General features: G+C 33.6%; 1 protein-coding gene across 2 annotated transcripts in view; it reads left to right on the forward strand.

The window, feature by feature from the left end:
* LOC118193940 (uncharacterized) overlaps window positions 1-23,809 on the forward strand; it is a 173,229-nt gene that overhangs the window by 131,846 nt on the left and 17,574 nt on the right. For both annotated transcript variants that reach the window (XM_085811226.1, XM_085811227.1), the window contains 3 exons: window positions 3,614-3,882; window positions 20,188-20,245; window positions 22,306-22,520. In XM_085811226.1, coding sequence (XP_085667352.1) covers window positions 3,614-3,882; window positions 20,188-20,245; window positions 22,306-22,520 — 542 coding nt within the window. The remainder of the gene's footprint in view (window positions 1-3,613; window positions 3,883-20,187; window positions 20,246-22,305; window positions 22,521-23,809) is intronic.

Below are 23,809 nucleotides of genomic sequence, written 5' to 3' on the forward strand. Positions count from 1 at the left end.
TTTAAGGAAATAATTTTGGTAGAATATTTTGTGCATCTTCTGAAACATTGTCGTATTCCTAAGGCAATTATCCTGTTGTTACATTTTCTTTCATTTTTTATCATGCTACAGACAATTGCAACATTTCTGAAATATTACATTATTTTTGTAAATTAATATATCATAATTATAACAGACTACTCGTATTTTTAGTGCAAAGGGACAATTAGCCCTGAAGGACCATTAATTTCAAGGCAAAAATTTCAAGGAATTTTGCCTTGAAAACTATAAACGGCAAATCACTTTTCAAATTGTTACCACCAAATATCATCGCCCTGTATTATATTTAAAGAAATTCAATACCAAAGAATCTGCATGAATGTATGTATGTTTATCGCATTGTGATAAAACGACGGAACCTGGAGCCATCCACATTTGAATAACGTAATCTTCCATAAAATATGGGCATGTGGAAGCCCTAATTTGAATTTGAAAATTGTTTTATTATTGATTTCAGATTCTGTAACACTTCAACGAATGATTGATTGAAAAAACTCATTCCAAAGCAAGCCATGGCAACACTGTACGAAAAAAAAATATTTCAAGTCCAGTGCGCGAGACATTGTATCAAAAATTCTGTATCATTCTCTGTATCAGAAAATCTAAAGATATGCTCAATTTAAAATTATTTTGTGATATTGCTGTTGAACTGAATTTTGTGGTTTGATTAAAACTAAAGCTCGAACTAAAAGGGTGATTCTCCTCACTCGGGATTTGGCGATTGGGTCCCCTAAAAACCCCAGTCGCCCTTTAAAAGGGGAAGTATATAAGGTATTTCACCCGCCTTCCTAGTGTTCCTGCGTGGTGTAGTGTCAGCACACTGAGCCGGTATTTCAGAGGTCTGTGGTTCGATTCCCGGCGAAGGCGTTTGCTTATTTTTCATCTCCTCTTGCTTTCAAAAAATCCTAATGCCTCTTACATTGTGACAAAATTTTATATGTGTTCACGTCATGTTTAAACCTTGCACGCACATTTTAAAACATTCTGTTGCATAATGTAATTCCATATTTAATGTATAGCATTTATAACATTTAGAAACTACTATGAACCAAAAATCCTAAGAATTTCATGTTCAATTTTTATTTTATTTGGAAATGAGTTTATAAAATGTATTTCATTAAAAAATCTGTAATGTTTATATGCATAACATAGTTTAATATTAAAATACTCATCAGATTTCCGGTTCTGTTAGAAGACAGTACCCTTATAAAGAATTCCATCCGATTTCAAGTATGTACTGTTAGCCATTTTTAAAATATCATGCTCTCAAGTTGGAAACATGACGTGAACGCATAAAAAATTTTGTCACAAAGCCGATTAAATTGTAAAAATATTTGTGACAACACAGACTTTCTGGTAACTAGTTCAGAAAGCAGCTATATTATGCAGTCAGCTATAAAAAGTTGGAAGTAATTGCTTTGAAAATAAATAAAATATCCCATTTCTTGCAACAGTCACATATTCGAAGATCTTAAGGGGTTTTAGGTGCGTGAGTCTCGTTAAAACTCACAATGCGTCGACTTGACTCTAACAAACTACCCCTCGCTCGGACGGTAACTCAACTAACAAGAACTAAACTAAAAATTCAAAGATGTTAACAAACAGTAGAATTTCTCCCCAGGGATCAGATAATCCTGTTACCTAAAACCGCGTCGAAAGCAGCAAAGTAATAGCTGTTAAGCCACTTTAACCAGCAATAAATGCAGAACCAGAAGCCCACGCTACAAAGGTACAGTGCTTGCCCACTCTTTCCCTTTAGCTTCTAGAACTCCCTATTTAAATCTTTTCTCCTCAAGGTAGAATTTGCGTTTTTTCACGCGCGCTGCCAAATTTAAATATTCTGGCTTTGACAATTAGGAGAAGTTAAGGCTTATAGGAAAGAAAGCATAAACTTAAATGGTTGTTCAAAATAAATATAAATCCCTACAAGTAACTTAAGTGTAAACTTAACTGGTTAGTGAAAGTAAATATTGTTGCGCGCGTACGGGTTCGTAACAAATTGAATACACAAGTCCGATGAAAAGTGTATAAAATTTATTTTTATCAAAACAAATAAAATAAAATGCTGAAATTTCCTCAGAAATATTTGTATAATATCGCAATATCTCTTAGTAGTTATATTTTAATCTACTAAAAATGTTCAGTTCAATGAAATTTGAAATGAATTCAAAAATACAGAGAAAGCTCACCGCGAATTCCTTACGACAAGAACTAAGTAAACAACTGAATTGAGATGTTTTCCCTCCAGCTTTTATAACTTTTTTTATCATGCACGAGAGTATTCTGGTATTTTCTCAATTTTTCTGTATAGCAAGCGTAAATTTACGAGATATCCATTTATTAAAACGTTAAATGCGCGTGCTCCTGTATTTTAATTTTTTTCGGTGTAGCTTTCTCTTCAAATAAGTCTCGTGCAGCATTGCATGAGAATAAAAAAACAATTTGAATTACAAAGTCTACTAAAAATAGCTAAATAAATACAGAAACCGTAATACTATAAATCCCTACAAGCTTAAAATTTTTATGGTTACCTAAAGAACCGTTATTCGCATAGTTGCCACGAAATTGGCGACCTTCTACTATGGTTGCGATAGTACCATTTCTCATTCTATCCTTTAATCTCTAAATTAGTGGTGCACAATATTTTTAGAATAAGGGCCACTTATAAACCGACATGGTTGTCGAGGGCCAATAGCGTATGAGGAAAAATGTGTGTGTGTGGGGAGGGGGCAATGCAATAGCTTGCTTAAGTTGCAATTTAAACGTGTACCATATCAAATTTAATATGATTTGGAGACTATTACGTATGTACAACATTAAATACATACAACAAATTCTTTTTTACTAGCGGATACGTGCTACATCATACCACAGAGCTTTCCTCAATCTGTGTGTGCCCACCAGCGGCCGAGCGGTAATGTCGCTGAACACTGGTAGTTCGGTCCGAGGTTCGAATCCCGCGAACGGGCTGGCTGCATGGGTGTTTTCGTGGTTTTCCCCATGTGTAACGTGTATACGAGCCAGTTTTCCTTAAAAAGTCCTCCACGAAGGCATCCCTCCCTTAAGGCAGATAGCCCTCGAGTGCTTTGCCGTAATCTAATAAACCAAAACCAAACCAACATCAATCTGTGTGCCATACAGTCTAGGAGCAGATTTCGCGCTCTGGTGGTCAAACTTGCTTTGGTTGACGCCGGGAACTTTACTCAATGCCAAATATCACTTCCACAGAACAGAGTAGAAGTATCGAAGGGCAAAGCGGTGAATTGTTTTCTGCTCACAACCCCATCTAGAGGCAACCGATATGTCAAATCGCAAAAAAATTTGAAGAGGTCTTGGCGGGCCACATTCGGCCCGCGTTCCATAGGTTGTGCATCCCTACTCTAAATCAAAATAAAGTGGCTTTTTTCACCAAGCTGTTTTTCATATTGTGTTTCATATTTTTCATAAAAAATCATGTCAAACCAAGAACTGACTGGTAAACTGGGAGCTCATAAACAGCGTAAAAGACCTTAAGAAAAACCCTTTGGTGCGACGTTAGATCTGAATCCTTTCAGAGTTTCTTTCTTTTTTCCAGATTCCGTTCAAGATGAAGATTCTGGCAGATCTTCTTGGTGGTCCGACGGTGGACGCAGTCGAGATGACGAGCCTCTGTATGGACCCAAGTGGCCAACATCCTTCTTGACTCAAGTGCGGGTCTTGTCCCAGCGTAATTTCGTAGATGGTCGCCGTCGAATGTTATCCAAGCTGAACTGGGCCCAGACAATAGGTCTGGGAATTGTCAGTGGGCTCATGTGGTTCCAGATTGAAAGACGCGAAGATACAATCCTGGACATAAAAGGATGGGTAAGAGACTCGACCATTTACTACGTTCGTACGTTTCCAAGCATAGACTTGATGATGTATAACACCAATGGGCAAATACTTTTAAAACTGCGGGCCACAAAAGCTCTTTTTTTAGTGCATCACGGCCTTTGAAAAGTTGCTCTTGTATGATGCTGCTATCTGTGATCAATTAAAAAAAATAAAAAAACCTATTCTCTAAACTTTAAGTAATGTAAAATGTATGTTCTGTTGTAAAAATGTGTAAAATATTAAGGATGAAAAAATTGAAAAGTTTTGAAAAAAGTAATAATAAAATATTTTGAAATAAATTTTAATTTTAATTTTAATTTAGATTTTGAAATTTTTTATATATAAATGTTATATTTAAAGAAAGAAATTTATTGTAACATTCTAAATTTATTAAAATTGGATTTCAAGTGGTTTAGTTAAAACTTCACAAAATACTGGCCAAAAGTATGGAAAATTAGAAAAAGATAAAAAAAATCTTCACTCAATTCGGGCTATAATTGAGACTTTTGAAAAGAGTTGACCCTTCATTAATAAAAGGAAAGAAACCAGTATTGATTGTATGCATATTTACAAATTAATTTTTACAATATTTACAAGATAATCCCTTAACTCTTCAAAATTCTCCATCCGCCTCCAGTTAAGGTTTAAGGTAATGTTATCAGATCATAGAGAGTTAAAAAATTATAAAGAAAAGTTAATGCCTGTCTTTTAAATATATAAATTAATAAATTGTGTTGGGACTTGGTTATTAATTTGAATATTAATTAGTTTTCTTATTTCTTCCTTTAAATCTTCTATTTCAGTACATATATTTTTTACTCTGATTATTTGGCTATAAAAAGTGTTTCCTATCATTTTCTCGAGATTAACACGTATTTTGACACAAAATCGGACTTTTTCTGAAATAACATATCAGTTTATTTCCACCTTTCGATTCTACGACTCAAATTATGCCTAGATATTGAATTTTGTAATTTTTGGTGAGAAATTTATGAGAAATTAAAAAATTTATCTTCGCGCATTTTTTAAAATTTCCGTTAAGAATAATGCACTTGGCGGAATTCTTAATTTATAGTAACCTACATACTTTCCTTTTTTTTTCATTGACGCACGCGAGGAAAAAAGGTCCAGCGTTCATTCTTTCAAATAATTTTAAACCACATTTTCGTTATTATCGCTTAAATTAAATACGCCAAATTTTAAAACACGCCAAAATGTAAATTCACGTATATCTTAGGAAATTTTAAATAAAAAATCTGATGTGTACACCACATGACTTCCTTGTACGGAATATTAAATTATAAGCATTTTTTCTTGCATTTCATTTAAACTTATTGGATTGCATTAAATCTATTTCGCCGACAGCGCATAAGCCACAATAGAATAAATGCATTCTTTAAAATTCACTCTAGTATTTGTTTACCATAGCGACACTCTGGCGCTAGATTCACTTAACAGTATTAATAATTATATAACAGTTAACTTATATAATAATTATATAACGAAAACTAAGTTAACTGTTATATAATCCAATAATTATATAACAGTTAACTTATATATTTCGTTCATATTATAACTCATAATGCACAAAATTTATATCATTTAAAGAATAGAATTATCTAATCGTTCTACACATGTTCTATTCAAATACTATAATAAAGCTAGAATGATGTATAAAAGAAATTAAGCAAACAAAACAAAAAAGAAACAGTTTTTCACAGACGATTGAGTATTTCTCATTTAATTAATTCAGTTCTCACTTCGCGAGAAGGCAAAAATACATAAAAACTGAAAATATCTATATTAAAAATTACGAAGTAAATCTTAAACAATTATTTCCTCGAAAAAATTCCAGAAAGAATTAAGCATTATTTAATTGGCAATAATAAATGAATGCGTTATCTTTGTTGTTGCCAAGCTAAGTTTCTCTAGACTGGCAACAAATCCACTAGTCTCCTGTCTCAAATGTAAACATCAATGGCCGCCATTAAAAAAAGGCTTAGCGGCACTTAGACAACTTTAAAATTGTTGATATTTCAAAAAATATTGCATACAGATTTACTAAGGCGTATAAACCTTAACCGGTTGTGTGTGTGTGTATTTAATTATGGCAAAGCACACTAAGGCTATCTGCCTAAGGGGAGGGATGCCTTCGTGGAGGACTATCTAAGGAAAACTGGCTCGTATACACGTTACACATGGGAAAACCACGAAAACATCCATGCAGCCAGCCCGTTCGCGGGATTCGAACCTCGGACCGAACTACCAGTGTTCAGCGACTTTACCGGTCGGTCGCTGGTGGGCCTTAAACCTTAACCGGAAGATAAAAACAACATAATACAATCATTTTTAAAGCAAAAAATGTACAATTTACAAACATATAAGAGTAAAGAAACTGAGATTACAGAGCCTGGTAACAGAGTGGACATATATATAAATATATTTATATACGTTTGGTGCGGCCGATTGCAACCAAAATACGAGATGCACATCTACACGTTATAGCAGTCTTATATACAAAATTTCAACATCCTGAGGCTACTCGTTTTTGAGTTATGCGAGATACGTACGTACGCACGTACATACATACGTTCCTACAGACGCCACGAAAAATTCTCTTCAGAATTAATTTTAAAGCAGTTTTAAAATTTTTTTGAAGGAAAAGAGTATTTTATTCTGGACTTACGTACAGATATCACGCAAAAAAATCGTTAAATTGCATTCGATAGCGGTCAAAATGGATATTTTCATTGAAATATGCTGCCTGAAACTTTTCGCGATTACAATACTTCCTTTTTACTTCGTACAAGGAAGTAAAAAACTCTAATTTTCTTCAGGTATGCTTAGAAATGCGTCTACTTCAAGAAGATGTTAAAATTTTTATACGTTATTATAAGAAATGTTTTCGAAAAATTTTTTAAACTATTTAAAAATACAAATTTTAAAAGTAAATAAAAAAATTGGCGAATTATTTTTGGAATGAACTTAAATTTCAATTTATGGAAGAAGGAATCAAGTGCGTTTAATAGAAAAAGAGATATTCATAAAGAGATATTCATATATATAAAATTCAATTAACATGGAGGAGCTAATTTTTTCCAAACTACTCGCACGATTTTGACAAAACTTGGCAGTTCGGCATACTTTGAGTCGTAGAATCGAAGTATGCAAAAACATCGGCATGCCATTTCAGAAAAAGTCCGATTTTGTGTCAAAATACCTATATATAAATCTAATACATACCCTAAGTCGCGCTTTCGAGATATGAAAAACGCAAGTTGAATTTCGTCAATCGGCCCAGTAGAACGTAAGATATAGAAGTTTCCCCCGCAGTTCAGATATTTGTGTTGACGTTTTATATGTTATCATTCCAAATAAGGAGAGCCGCAGAAACTTTCTCCTTGCTCAAGACATTTAGAAAGCTTGCGCTCCTAAAATTTTAAAAAGATTCGCCCATGTAAGGATTGTTTTCGTCATATTAATGTTTGAAGACTAACCTTCGAAAACTACCCGCGAAGGTCACACTGAACCTTTCCCTTCTAACTATTGATTATAATTAACTGATCTGCTCGCGGAATTCGGGTGCATGAGCTTTAAAGTTGGACAATCCATACCGGAACTGATTAAAATAACGAATTCACTTCAATAAAATAAAATAAAATAAAAATTTGAAAGGTTTCAGATTTTAAATTAATTTCATAGGGGCGTTTTTTTAGCATTTTGTGTGTTACCTTTATGAACGTTCTACGTACTCAAACTAGTTCAGTTCAACAGCAATATCGCAAATTAATTTTAAAATGAGCATATCTTTAGAATTTCCTATACAGAGTCTCGCGCGCTAGCGGTAGAAACTTTTTTTTTTCGTACAGTGTTGCCATAGCTTTAGTTTTTTAATCAAATATTCGTTGAAGTGTTACAAAGTCTAAAATCGATAATAAAACAAATTTCAACTTCAAATTAGGGGCTTTCATATGCCCATATTCTATGGAGGATTACGTTATTCAAATCTGGATGGCTCTAGGTATTGTTGTTTTATCACAATGCGAGAAACATACATACATTTATGCAGATTCTTCTTTAATTAAGACACAATAACACGCCGAATAAATACTAATTCAGAAGTCAAACAACAAAAATCAGCGTTATATTTACAAAATTTTCACAGGACTAGTTTCGATGGTTTTACCGAACCACCATCTTCAGCTGCAAAACCGCAAATGAACCAGATAGGAAATAATGATTAGATAAGATAAGAAAGCCTGGACAAGAATAAGCAAGTGGCGCCATCTGTTGGTGAAACCAGAACTAAAACATAATTTCTTTAAAGGCCGAAGGCAAATTTGGATTGGAATCAGGATCGTTAACTAGAACAGAAAGATTTTTATGAATGTGAAATGCCTCTAGAAAATCCAGTTCTCCAATGGAAGATGTTTTTTGAATAATTTTGGCAGCAGAAAAACTGAAAGTGTGGTTTTCGGACCAACAATGTTGAGCAACAGAAGACTTCTGTGTTTCCTTTTTTCTAACATATGCCTCATGTTCCTTGACGCGAAATTTTATTAGCTCTCTTAGTTTGGCCAATGTAAATTAAACCACACTGGCAAGGAATCCTATAAATACCCCAGGAATTCATATCCGGAATGGGGTCCTTGAGTATGGAACTTGGAATTTTATTGATGGGAGAATAAACAACCCGAAAGTTAAATTTCTGCAAAATATGTGCAACTTTATAGCTAATTGATGGAAAGAAGGGAATGACAACAGAATTATTATAATCTCCTAAAACAAGAGCGTGCCTTTTAGTGTGTTGAGATGAGAATTTTTTAACTGCTTGATTAATAATGTTGGGTGGAAAGCCCCTGTCAATAGCTATTGTTTTTAAATAATTTAGTTCTTCATCAAGGGATGGAGGAGCAAACTTGAAGAGCACGGAAAACATAGGAATAAAATGAAACTAACTTTTGTTTAGTCGGATGACATGATTTAAAGTGTGGTGGAAGGCAAACCGATGAAGGTTTACGGTAAACCGTAGTACTGAAGTTGGATGTGTTACGTGTGACCAGAATGTCGAGAAACGGAAGAGAATTGCAAGTCTCAAGTTCAAAAGTGAACTGAATAGCAGGATCAATAGAATTCATTGTTGAAAGAACTTTATTTAAATCATCTGTATTACTTTCAAACAGAGTAAAAGTATCATCTACGTAGCGGAACCATGCCGGGAAGTTTAAAGTTTCAAACAATTTTGATTCATAATAATGCATGTAGATATCAACCAGGATGGGACTGAGGGGGCTTCCCATGGCTAATCCCTCAGTTTGCTTGTAATATTTATTTTGGAAAACAAAATGTGTTTGTTTCAAACAGAGTTGAATGAGAGAAATTAGCTCATCAATTTCGATGCGAGAGAAATGAAATTCGCGAAGTCTGGTTTCTAGACATCTTAATGCACCCTCCACTGGGACATTGGTGAAAAATGATTTTACATCAAAAGAAACGATGAGTAAATTACTAGGAGAAATGTTTTTAACTTTTTTTACAAACTCTTAGCCATGGGAAGCCCCCTCAGTCCCATCCTGGCTGATATCTACATGCATTATTATGAATCAAAATTGTTTGAAACTTTAAACTTCCCGGCATGGTTCCGCTACGTAGACGATACTTTTACTCTGTTTGAAGGTAATAAAGATGACTTAAATAAAGTTCTTTCAACAATGAATTCTATTGATCCTGCTATTCAGTTCACTTTTGAACTTGAGACTTGCAATTCTCTTCCGTTTCTCGACATTCTGGTCACACGTAACACATCCAACTTCAGTACTACGGTTTACCGTAAACCTTCATTGGTTTGCCTTCCACCACACTTTAAATCATGTCATCCGACTAAACAAAAGTTAGCTTCATTTTATTCCTATGTTTTCCGTGCTCTTCGAGTTTGCTCCTCCAAACTAGCCCTTGATGAAGAACTGCATTATTTAAAAGTAATAGCTATTGACAGGGGCTTTCCACCCAACATTATTAATCAAGCAGTTAAAAAATTCTCATCTCAACACACTAAAAGGCACACTCTTGTTTTAGGAGATTATAAAAATTCTGTTGTCATTCCCTTCTTTCCATCAATTAGCTATAAGTTGCACATATTTTGCAGAAATTTAACTTTCGGGTTGTTTATTCTCCCATCAATAAAATTCCGAGTTCCATACTCAAGGACCCCATTCCGGATATGAATTCCTGGGGTATTTATAGGATTCCTTGCCAGTGTGGTTTAATTTACATTGGCCAAACTAAAAGAGCCTTAAAATTTCGCGTCAAGGAACATGAGGCATATGTTAGAAAAAAGGAAACACAGAAGTCTTCTGTTGCTCAACATTGTTGGTCCGAAAACCACACTTTCAGTTTTTCTGCTGCCAAAATTATTCAAAAAACATCTTCCATTGGAGAACTGGATTTTCTAGAGGCATTTCACATTCATAAAAATCTTTATGTTCTAGTTAACGATCCTAATTCCAATCCAAATTTGCCTTCGGCCTTTAAAGAAATTATGTTTTAGTTCTGGTTTCACCAACAGATGGCGCCACTTGCTTATTCTTGTCCAGGCTTTCTTATCTTATCTAATTATTATTTCCTATCTGGTTCATTTGCGGTTTTGCAGCTGAAGATGGTGGTTCGGTAAAACCATCGAAACTAGTCCTGCGAAAATTTTGTAAATATAACGCTGATTTTTGTTGTTTGACTTCTGAATTAGATTCTTCTTTATTTAATTTTTCTAAATATAAGACAGGGCGATAATATAGGGTGGCAAAAATTTGAAAAGTGGTACAGCCTTTTAAAGTTTTCCACGCAAAATGTTAAAACGAAATTAATAATCCTTCAGGGCAAATTGCCCCTTTGGACTAATAAAAATAAATTAATAATTCTTCATGACAAATTGCCCTTTGGACTAATAAAAATAAATTTTGATTATTTTTAAATAAATGTCATTAAATAGTAACAATAAATTAAAATAAATTTTAATAAATAAAATTAATAAAACTAATTTGAATAAAATAAATTTGATTTAATTAAAAATTAAAAATAATAAATCTAATTTGTAAATATTAATAATAAAATTTATAAATAAAATTTAATTTGAATAAAATAAATAAATCAAATTTGAAAATCAAATGTAATTTGAAATTCTAAATCATAAAATCTCTAAAAATCCTTAAAACTTTAGTTTTATACAGTATAAAAAATCGTAAAATTAGCATTATAATAAACTCTCATTATATCAATTCTGAAGCTTCTTTCCACTGCAGCAAGTAACTAATTTTCTGTATAAATGAAGTAAATTTAACATATCCCCCCCAATAGCGGGCACTTGCGTATAACGGCATTGGCCACTACTAAGGCCAGAAGTGGTGGCCATTTTATTGTGGAGACACCTAATAGGCGGCTTCCGCTACCTCCTATGAAGGAACAGTCAGTTTTATATCCATTTTCCAGGATTCGAACCCGGGCATTCCTAATCTTCCATAGAATAAAACGGTATGGCAGTCAGGTGACCCTAACCATTATACGGTCTGGGCGGCCGTAAATTTAATATTAAGCTGTCAAAATATACACTTAGGTTTAAAAGATGCTTACGGATATTCTGTAAAAATAAAAACACGAAAATAACATAAAAATTCTTGCACTAAAATTAATAAATTCTATAACTGGGCAGAAAAGCGATATAAAACGATGCACCAAAATTCAAGACAAATTTCGATGTCTTAGCGGGCAAAAATGCTCATTTAATTGATGCACCAAATAAGAGAAAAAGTTTAAATCTATTGCAAAATAATGGCTGCCCGTTAGGCTTAGCAGTTTAAACATAAAAAAAACAATGAGAGAGAAGTACATATTTATTAAAACTTTTACTAAGTGATCAAAATCAATTCAAATATTAAAAGCACGGTCGATGCTAGTAACTTCGAGCGCTCAGAGGAAGTATTTTTCAAAATATAACATATAAAAAATCTACATGGGCGTTTGACATAGAACTTCTTTAAAAACACCAAAACCACTCCAAAACGTCAAAACAAAAGCCTAAAACTCATCAAAAACAGTTCTGTACGATGTAATCTATCAAACAAATGTAAAATACAATATAAATGTAAGTATTTACCAAAATACAAACAATAAAAATGAGCTTACCCGATAGCACATCGAATCAAACCGCGCAGACGAAGAACTCCTTTCAGAAGTATGGAGGAATCTCAAAACCACAGTTGAAAGAAATCAGTTAATCGGATTGAAAAATTCTTCCAATTACACTCCTGTTCGATTCATTTCGCTCTACAGTTCAAAATTATGATTAGGAACAGCAAGAATTACAAATAGCTAAGTTTATTGCTTTTATTTTTCAGCTATCAAAATGATCTGCTATGAGAATAACAACATTCGAAAACTAAAGTAATCATGAATCAATACTCGTTGCCATTCAACGTAAAAGAAATATAAATATAAATATGAACTACTCGTTGCCATCCAGCATAAAAGAAATATAAATATGAATATTAACAAAATGTTAAAATTAATTTTATGAAATAATTAAACACATGCAAAAACATAAAATACTTGAAATAAAAACAATTATTTATCATGTAATAACTGGGCCACAACAGTGTCAAGTGATTTGAGACATAAATAAAAACGGATAAAAATTCGAGATACGGGAAAGTATAAATAAAAAAAAAATTTTAAAAATCTGAAATGTTTCAGACTTTAAATTACTACAAACGACCTTTATTTTTTAACGTTCTGTGTGCCACTTTTATTTATTAATTATAATGTTCTACGGACTTAAACCATAAAATTCAGTTCAATAGCAATATCGCAAAATAATTTTAAAATGAGCCTATCTTTAGAATTTCCGATACACAGTCTCGCATACTGGAGATAAGAATTTTTTTTCGTAGTGTTGCCGTTGCTAGCTTTGAAATAGTTTAGTTTTTAAATCATAAATTCGTTGTAGTGTTACAAAATATGAAATTGATAATAAAACAAATTTCAGATTAAATTAGGGCTTCCACATGCCCATATTCTATGGAAGATTACGTTATTCAAATTTTGACGGGTCTGGGTACCGTTGTTTTATCACAATGCGAGAAACATTTATACATTCATGCTGATGCTTCATTGTTTAATTTTTTTAAATATAATGCAGAGCGATAATATTTGGTGGCAACAATTTGAAAAGTGATTGGTCGTTTATAGTTTTCAACGGAAAATGCCAAAACGAAATTAACAGTCCTTCAGAGCAGATTGCACCGTTGTACTAAAAAAATGTGAAGACTTTCAGATTTTATATTATTCCCAAGAACTGTTCTTTTTTTATTACATATCACGTTCTTTGCATTTAAAACACATAAAATTCAACAGCGATATCACGAAATATTTAAATACAGCAAAGCAGCATATGTTCTTTTTTATTTTTTAGAATTTCCACGTGCTGGAAATATTTTTTTTTTTCCGTACAGTGTTACCATTGCTCGCTTTGAAACCGTAGAGCTTGTTAATCAAAAATTCGTTAAAGGTTTACATAATTTTAAAGAAACAATAAAACAAATTCAAAATTCGGGCTTCCTAGTGCCCATGTTCGGTTGGAAGACTGCGTTATTAAAAATCGGATGGCTCTAGGTACCGCTATTTCTTCACAATGCGAGAAACATTCATGCTTTCATGCAGATTCTTCTTCATTTACTTTCTTTAAATATAATGCATGGCGATAATATTTGGCGGCAACAGTTTGAAAAGTGAATCGACGCAAAATGTGGTTTCAAAATTAATAGCCCTTCTAGGTTAACACTCTTTGGTCTAAATATCTTATTAGACAGTGCAGTGTTAATATTACACTACCTGATAAGTCCTTATTGGAATGTTAAGATTTTTTGAGTAAACATATTTTGATAGCTATCGGTACTTTATTCACGAATCAATACTTTAATTTGTTTTGTTCTTATTTTAACTACGTGCTGCTGCCTTTAATTGCAGTTGCACCAAACTTGGCGACCTTGCACTTCAAATTCGAATGCCGCCAACTTGGGCGCGAAAAAGCGTGACTTCGTTAGTTGCCGACACCCAGTCGCATCGGTGTCGAGAACTTCGGTTTTAACTAATGTGTCGAATGTATTATTGTTGTGTTTTAAAATAAACTAAAACAGGACATTTACGCCTTATAAAGTCTCCTCTTTTTGGAAGCATAAAATGTAGACCCTACGGAGTAGGGAATACTCGCCATGTCTTTGAAGAATAAACACTGCAGAAAAACATTGTTTGTCAAATGTGCCTTTTTTCATGTCTTTATAACACTTATTGGAAAGGGAGTTGCATATCTTGTAGAGTAATTAGGTTTTATGAAGCAGGAGACATGCGAACTGTACAGTACCTTCGCCGGGACTCGAACCACAGACTTCTCGAATACGCGCCGAGCGGGCTACCGTTACACCACGAAGGCATGCTGGAAGGAGGGAGAAAAATATTTTATAAACTAATGCACCTAGATATTGTTGCGTGCGTACGAGTTCGTAATAAATTGAATGGATTTGTAAATAAAATGAATAAAGTGAATAAAATTTATTATTATCACAACAAATAAAAACAAAATGCTGAAATTTCCTCAGAAATAATCGTACAAAATCGCAAAATCTCACAGCAGTTATATTTTAAAATACTAAAAACGTTCAACAGAACTTAATTCAAAATAGAGAAAGCTAATCGCGAATTCGCTGCAGTAAACAACAACAGTTTTCCAAACAACTCATAAAACAACTGAACTGAGATATTTTGATCCGGCTTTTTATAAGTTTTTTAAATGTGCGCGAGAAACTTCTCGTATTTTCTCGATTTTTCTGGATATTAAAAGAGTACAATTACGAGATATCTATAATTAAAATGTTAGATGCGCGAGCTCCTGTATTTATTTTTTCCTGCGCAGCTTTCTCTTTTGCTGCATTGCACGGAAATATAAAACAATTTGAGTAACAATTCTATTAAAAATAGAAAACTAAATAAATAGAAAATCCGTAACACTATTTCAGAATTCCCATAAATTTACAAATTTTGATAAAATTTTATTCCCTTTATTTGTATTTTAATGTTACACACCAGAAGGATTTATAACCTAAGAGAGAAATTTCATAACATGGGATAGAAATGCGGTCAGCCTTTTCTTTAGCTGTAAAAATATTTAGTTTTAGTTTTTGAATACAAAAAAAAAAAAAAAAAAAAAAAAAAAAAAAAAAAAAAAAAACTGTTTTCATTTTTTAAGTTTTGGTATTTGGCAAAATTTTCTATACTTTTTCGTATTTCATTTACAAATCACGTTAGAAAATAATTTAAATGTAATGTGTAATGCCCTCGCCGCGACTCGAACCTCTGAAATACGAGGCAAGTGTGCTGACCATTACACCACGAAGGCGGGAGAAATACCTTATATACTCCACATTTTTAAAGGGCAACTCGGGATTAGGACTGCAGAATCATCATCCACCACCTTTTTAGGTTCGGGGGCCACTATAGGGGCATTAAGTTATTTTGGAAGCAGAAGACGTCAAAAATGAGCAATGCTCTCGCCGGGACTTAAATACGCAACTTTCTTTGTAAAAAAGAATGTTAAACTGTCTATCTAACGGAGTTACTGTGTAGACACATGAGGTTATTTCGAAGCATTAGACATTAAAAATGAGCAATGCCCTCGCCGGGATTCGAAGCACGGACCTCTCGAATACGGGAAGAGTGTGCTGACCATTACACCACGAAGGCATGCTAAGAAGGCGGGAGAAATACCTTATGTACTCCCCCCTTTTAAAAAGCGACTGGGGATTAGGGGACCCAATCACCTTTTTTAGTTCGGGCGCCACAGTTGAGACACTAGGATATTTGGAAGCAGAAGAAGTGACAAATGAGCAATGCTCTCGCCGGGACTCGAACCTGGGACCTGTCGAACACGCGCCGCCGAGTGTGCAGACCACTACACAAAGAAGACACGATAAGAAGGCGGGAAAAGTACCTTACAAATGCACAAATGTATTTTTCAAATTTTGGAAAGGAGTAATAATGAAGGGATGCATGGAGGAAAAGAGTCGAGAACCACTGTCATAGACTTCTACATCCTGTAAGGTCTCGCATTAATGCCGTTAATTCTATTTCCTTTATTTTTTTCGGGGGTTCATTCCGTTAAACTTAACGTTAAATTAACTTTCCCTGTCCATATAGAGTACATGCAAAGTAAACGAATATACAGGCAAGACAGCGAAAGCTTTGCAAAAAACGTATGGGACTCTTCTAGTAGTTGGAAGAGTCATAACCAAGCGTAGCAGACTTGTTTATCTTTTGAGACAATGCCAAAATTTATTTAGTCATTAGGCCTAATGCTACTACTAATTGCAGAAAACAACTGAGAATTTTCAAAAGATTTTGAGTTTTTTAGGTACATTTTTTTTGTAAATTTATAAGGTATTTCTCCCGCCTTATCAGCATGCCTTCGTAGTGTAGTGGTCAGCATGCTGGGTGCATATTCCAGAGGTACGTGGTTCGATTTCCGGCGAAGGTGTTGCTCATTTTTTATCTTTCATGCTTCCAAAAAATACTTAATGTCCCTACAAATTCATTAGTCCTGAATTATAAGAAATTTGACGAGAACAGTCAAGCAACGAGGAAAACTGTTGGGATCACTAAAGATGAAAAAAAGATATTAGTGAAAAGTAAGAAGATGGTATGCGTATCTTGGACTTGTCTATTGCATACCGTATGCCGAGTGTGCCGGTGTCTACGATTGTGAAAAACAAAAACATTAAATGGGCAAATGTTACTGTTATTACTGTTAACGCTACTGTGTACTTACTGTTATTTTTTGAAAAGCCATTCTATCAATACTAATTTGTTTACAGTTTATAAGTGCTTATTTGGATTTTTCAAATTAATTTTTGCTAATGATATTTACATTATAATATAACAATTTTGTATATTTAAATAGCTTGAATTTTCCTCTTGCAAACCATATAAGTTTTATATTGGTTTACATAAATGTGTGTTAGCTATATTTAAATAAATATGTTTGAAATTTTATTCATATTTATTTTGAATTTAATAGAACGATACTGTTGATTATATTCATTAATAGCACATGAAATAGCGCATGTAATATTTTAGTCAATAAATATTGTAATATTTTATTTAATTATTTTAATATTCAAATACTTTGCTTTTTGATATTAACATAAGTAGCATTAAATTACTAAACTCCTTAAATTTAATCTCTACATATAAAAAAAGAGTTTGTGTATCTTTAGTTCGTGCTGCGCGTAAGCTAATAGACCCAGAGCTGCGAAATGTGGTACACACAGGTGCATCTAGACAAGAGCCACTGCACCTCGAAGCGATTTTTTAAAAATTCGAACCAGATTTTTTTATTTTATCTTTTCGATTTTATCGTATCATTTTCAATAGTTTCATACTTTTAGAAATATGGTTTTAGCAATAGTTTTTCATTCAATTGTATACTGGGCTGTTGAAAATCAGAACTGTTGCCACTAGGAAAAATGAGGGCGATCATTCTGTGCAGATTTTAAATTGAATGTTTCTCTTGAATACTAGAAGTTTGTTGAGAGAAGGCAACGGGAAGTTGGTTAATTTATTTATTAGGTTTGGTTTGGTTTGGTTTATTGAGATTACGGCAAAGCACACTAGGGTTATCTGCCTAAGGGAAAGGATGCCTTCGTGGAGAACTTTCTAGAGAAAATGGCTCGTATACACGTTACATATGGGTAAAACCACGAAAACGCCGATGCAGCCAGCCCGTTCGCGGGATTCGAACCTCGGACCGAACTACCAGTATTCAGCGACTTTACCGCTCGGCCGCTATTTATTAGGTGGGCCTTTATTTATTAGGATAATTAATATTTGTATTAAGATATATTGCTTATTTCATTGCAATTTCGTTATATGTAATACTTTTTTTTATTCCAACGCGCTTTGTCCGTGAAGAACTATTGTTTATGTTTTTGCGATTTTGCGTTGGTTCACTATAAAACAGTGCTCCGCAACCGGTGTGCCATGAGTAGCATATAGGTGTGCCGCAATCAAATACATGTATTTGACATTTTGCAATTTTTTATCATGTATTTAATACACAATGACAATTTTTTTTCCTTAATAATGTCTATTTTAAATGTTTTTATATATTTCACTGTTGTGTGGTTGTGTGTGTGATTGTAAGTGTGTCAGCATTTTAATTTTTTCGGCACTTCCTTGATAACTCGGAACTCTTTGGTGTGCCACGAAATTCCAGAAAGATTTTTTGTGCGTCGCAGGTGAGAAAAGGTTGCGGAGCACTGCTATAAATGTCCGTTTCATTCAATGTCCGTTTAATCACTAATTTCGTTTTGGCATTTCGCGTTGAAAACTTTAAATCTCGGTTAACTTTTCAAGCTGTTGCCACCAAATATTACAGCCTGTATTATATTTAAAGAAATTAAATAATGAAGAATCTGCATAAAGGTATGTATGTTTCTCGCATTGCGATAAAACAACGGTACCTAGACTATCCAATTTTGAATGACATCATCCTACTGCAGATAGGGGCATCTGGAAGCCCTAATTTGAAATTTGGAATTACCGATTTCATATTTTTTAACTCTTAACGAATTTTTAATTCGAATTAAAAAACGTAACCATTTCAAAGCGAGCAATGGCAATACTCAACGGAAAGATAAAAACATTTTCATCTCCAGTGCGCGAGACTGTGTACCGGAAATTCTAAAGATATGCTCTTTTTATTACTTTCTTGTACGAAGTAAAAAAGAAGTATTGTAATCGCGAAAAGTTTCAGGTAGCATATTTCAACGAAAATATCCATTTTGACCGCTATCGAATGCAATTTAACCACGTTTTTGCGTGACATCTGTAAGTAAGGACAGAAAAAAAGACTCGTTTCCTTCAAAAAAAAAAATTATAAACCTGCTTTAAAATGAATTCTGAAGAGAATTAGCAACAATTTAAAAGCTGTTTAAGTGCGGTTTAGCCTAATTTTTAAATAACATGGCGGACATATTTATTTACATTTGAAACAGCAGAATAGTAATACAGAATAGTCAAACAACAGAATCAGCAGAACAGCAGAATAGTCAAACAACAAAAATCTACATTATATTTTCTGTGAAAATTTTGAAAATATAAAGCTGATTTTTGTTGTTTGACTTCTGAATTATTATTTGTTCGGCGTGTTATTGTGTCTTAATTAGCAGAATAGTATATTTGTTGCCAATCTAGAAAGACTAAGCTTCGCAACAACAAAGATAATGCCTTATTATTTCGAATTAAATCATGCTTAATCCTTTTTGGAATTTTTCAAAGACAATAAGTGTTTAAGATTTACTTCAAAATTTTTAATATAGATATTTTGAGTTTTTATGTATTTTTGCCTTGTAGCGAAGTGAGAACTGAAATAATTGAATGAGAAATACTGAATCGTCTATGAAAAACTATTTCTTTTTGGTTTTGTTTGCTTAATTTCTTTTATACATCGTTCTAGATTTATTATGGTATTTGAATAGAACATGTGGCAACGATTAGATAATTCTTCAAATGATATAAATGTTTTGCATTCTGAGTTATAATATGAATGAAATATAATACTGTTAAGTGAACCTAGTGCCAGAGTGTCGCTATGATAAACAAATATAGCGAATTTTAAAGAGTGCATTTACTATATTGCGGCTTATGCGCTATCAACGAAGTAGATTCAATTCAATCCAATAAATCTAAATGAAATGCAAGAAAAAATGCGTATAATTTAATATTCCGTACAAGGAAGTCATGTGGTGTACACATCAGATTTTATTATTTTGTGATATTGCTGTTGGATTGATTTTTATGTTTTAAGTTCGAAGAACATGATATTTAACAAATAAAGGTAACACACAAAACGTTTGAAAAACGCCCCTTTGGGAGCAATGTAAAATTTGAAAGATTTCGTATTTTTTTATTATTATTTTAATTTTATTTTGTTTAAAAATTTCTATCAGGCAGGGGCGCTGTAGTCTGAATTCCATCCCCACCTGCAAAAAAAAAAAAAAAAAAAAAAAAAAAAAAAAAAAAAAACAGCGGCATATAAAAAAAAATATGTTCATGAACCAGCTCACATGATAGTTAAAAGTACTGCCCATTTTTATCTTAGAGAGTATCACTGTAGCGTAAGTCTTGAAATACAGAAAAAAGCGATTTAAAATCTTCTAAAGTTAAGCATACAAATTTCTTTTATTTTTTATATTTCAGATGTTCTTCTGTTCAACGTATTGGATGCTGTTTGCTCTATTCGAAGCTCTGGTTTCCTGTGAGTTTCCCATTTTCTCTGTTTTTAAGGATGTATATAATTTCGTATGTGTACTTTCTTATCTAAAGTAGATTATTTACTAATTTTATTTATTTTATACTGCAAGTGTTATTGATTATTGACGTATTTAGTGTCGAAACATTTCAGCAAATCATTCGGAAATGTTTTATATGACCTGTCAATTAAATTATTTGACTAATCTTGTAAAGAAACAAAAACAGAAAAAAGAAAAGAAGAAAAAAATCTGAAAGGATTCACATTTTAACGATCGCCCAAAAGGGCTCTTTTAAAGCTTAATATGGTTTATCAGTAAAAACTGTCAGCTGAAATAGCAAAACATTTTGAAAGATATTAGATGAATATGCATTTAGACTAACATGGTAGAATATTATACATCGTCTGTGTATTTAAGAAATTTTAGAGACATTAAGATTATTTTGAAAGCATGAAAGATAAAAAATGAGCAATGCCCTTGCCGGGCCTCGAACCACGGACCTTTCGAATACGCGTCGAGTGTGCTGACCACAACACCACGAAGGCGTGCTAAGAAGGTGAGAGAAATACCTTATATTACCTTTTAAAGGGCGACTAGGGATTAGGGGACACAGTCGCCAAATCCTGGTGGTGGAGATACATCTTCCTCCACCTTTTTTAGTTCAGGCGCCACTGTAGAGACATTAGGTATTTTTTTAAAGCAGGAGAGTTGAAAAATGAGCAATAACGTCGCCGGGACTCGAACCACGGACGTCTAGAATACATGCCGAGCGTTCTGACCATTACACCACGAAGGCATGCTAAGAAGGCGGGAAAATACCTTATACAGTGAAAATATATGTCAAAAAATACTGAGTGTTTTTAAAATAATGCATTTTTATTTAAATCAGTCAAATTAAAAAGTAAAAAATAATAATATTTTTAAGACATGCATATTAAATACTTTAGTTTGTTAACGAATAAAAGATAGATTAAATATGAAAGAAAATTATCATACATCTTGCCGAATGGCAACAGACTCGAATGAAAAGTGAAACAAACGGTTATCGCAATTCGAAACAAATCTACCTTTGGAGTTTAATAATAAATTTAAAAATTCGTAATAATTATTTAACAGATACAGCTGCACGCCACAGACTTCCGGCGTTTCTTTAAAAAATAAGTGCAGGTAAGCAAAAAGAAAGATGCCCATATTCGGTGGAAGATTTCGTTATTCAAAATTGGATGGCTCTAGGTACCGTTGTTTTACCCCAATGCGAGAAACATACATACATTTATGCAGATTCTTCATTATTTAATTTCTTCAAATATAATAAAGGTGATAGTATTTTGGTGGTAACAGTTTGAAATGTGAAACGGATATTTAAAGTTAACCAACACAAAATCATAAAACGAAAACAATAGTCCTTCAAGGACAAAGCCCCTTTGGGGGAAAAAAAAGAAAAAAAAAAAAAAACTGAAAGGTTTTCAGATTTTAAATTACGTTCAGAGGGCCGTTTTCTTTTAACACTTCGTGTGTTACCTGCATTTATTAAATATCACGCTCTTCGCACTTAAATCATAAAATTCAGTTCAAGAGCAATAACGCAAAATAATTTTAAATTGACCATATCTTTAGAATTTCCGATACACAGTTCCGCACGCTGGAGATAAAAAGGGTGTTGCCATTGCTCGCTCTGAAATCATTGAGTTTGTTAATCAAAAATTCGTTAAACATTTACAAAATATGAAATCGATAATAAAACAAATTCCAAATTTCAAATTTGGGCTATTCGCAGCAGAATTACGTCATTCAAAATTCGATGGCTCTATGTACCGTTGTTTTATCCCAATGCGAGAAACATACCTACATTTATGCAGATTCTTCATTATTTAATTTGTTCAAATATAAAACAGAGTGATAACATTGGGTGTCACTAGTTTGGAAAGTGAAACGGACATTCAGAATGATTCGACGCAAAATCGTAAAACGAAATCAATAGTCCCTCAGGGACAAAGGCCCTTTGGGCTAAAAATGAATTCGTTGAATTTCCTTTTCAGTTGTAGCATCATTTTTTTAATTGCAGTTCCTCCAGAGAGAGAGGTGATCAACAAGGAACGAGCTTCAGGTGCATACCGTCTGTCCGCCTACTACTGTGCCAAGATGGCCGGCGAATTGCCTCTCATGATCACACTGCCTACTGTCTTCCATGCCATTTCCTACCCACTACTGGGATTCACGGCTTCGTACACATTCCTCGCCCTATGGGGTTTCTTATTGCTCAGCACAGTCGTAGCACAAGTAAGTTAATAATTAAGATCTGAGTTGTGTGCAGGACTTGATGATTTTCACACGGGAAAATGGGCCATCCACTTTTAAGGGGGGCTCGGCGTTTGTTTCACACGAACAACTGTTTCGGACAATTTTTCTGCCTGGTTTACTATTGAAAGAAAGACGTTCCACTTTTTCCTACCTTTCCAAAGAAATTGCAAGTTGCTCGTTTTCAACTAATCAGCTATCAGTTTGTTTGTAATGGGCAACCAATTTCCCGTGTTAACCCCAAAGAGATATATGGTGATTGGCTGTTGTCACAAAGCAGAAACAATGTCCCAAACAGTTGTTCATCCGAAACAAATCGACGTGTGATAACAGCCTAAATCTTCCTATAATTAAGATACAATAACACTGGCAAGGAATCCTGTAAATACCCCAGGAATTCATATCCGGAATGAGGGTCCTTGAGTATGGAACTCGGAATTTTATTGACGGAAGAATAAACGATCCGAAAGTTAAATTTCTGTAAAATACGTGCAACTTTATAGCTAATTGATGGAAAGAAGGGAATGTTAACAGAATTCTTATAATCTCTTAAAACATAAGAATATGCCTTTTGGTGTGTTAAGGTGAGAATTTTTTAACTGCTTGATTAATAATGGTGGGTGAAAAGCCCCTGTTAATAGCTACTGCTTTTAAATAATTTAGTTCTTCATCAAGGGCTAGTTTGGAGGAGAAAACTTGAAAAGCACGGAAAACATAGGAATAAAATGAAGCTAACTTTTGTTTAGTCGGATGACATGATTTAAAGTGTGGTGGAAGGCAAACCGATGAAGGTTTACGGTAAACTGTAGTACTGAAGTTGGATGTGTTACGTGAGAATATCGAGAAACGGAAGAGAATTGCAAGTCTCAAGTTCAAAAGTGAACTGAACAGCAGGATCAGTGGAATTCATTGTTGGAAGAACTTTTTTTAAATCATCTTTATTACCTTCAAACAGGCTAAAAGTATCGTCTACTTAGCGGAACCATAACGGGAAGCATATTTCACAAGTGCACATCAGCGTAGCCACTGAGGGAGGGGTTTCCAAAATGGACCAATGAGCTGCTATTGCTCTTGTGACGCTAGATCTTTGTGCAAGTGAGCTTATGTTGTTTACGTTTTAATTTGTATTTGTTTCGGAATTATAAATATATGGCGTAATAGTAGAAAATCTAGTAGTGCTTTCGTCTTCTGAGTTTGATTAATCGTTGACATTTCACTTTCGACATTTTTTTCACGCATTAATAGTAAGATTGATGTTCACGGCATATTAT

Source organism: Stegodyphus dumicola, chromosome 2 (genome assembly GCF_044657685.1).
Source record: "Stegodyphus dumicola isolate Sdum_Otavi_A_Nest chromosome 2, ASM4465768v1".
NCBI classification, from domain to species: domain Eukaryota; kingdom Metazoa; phylum Arthropoda; class Arachnida; order Araneae; family Eresidae; genus Stegodyphus; species Stegodyphus dumicola.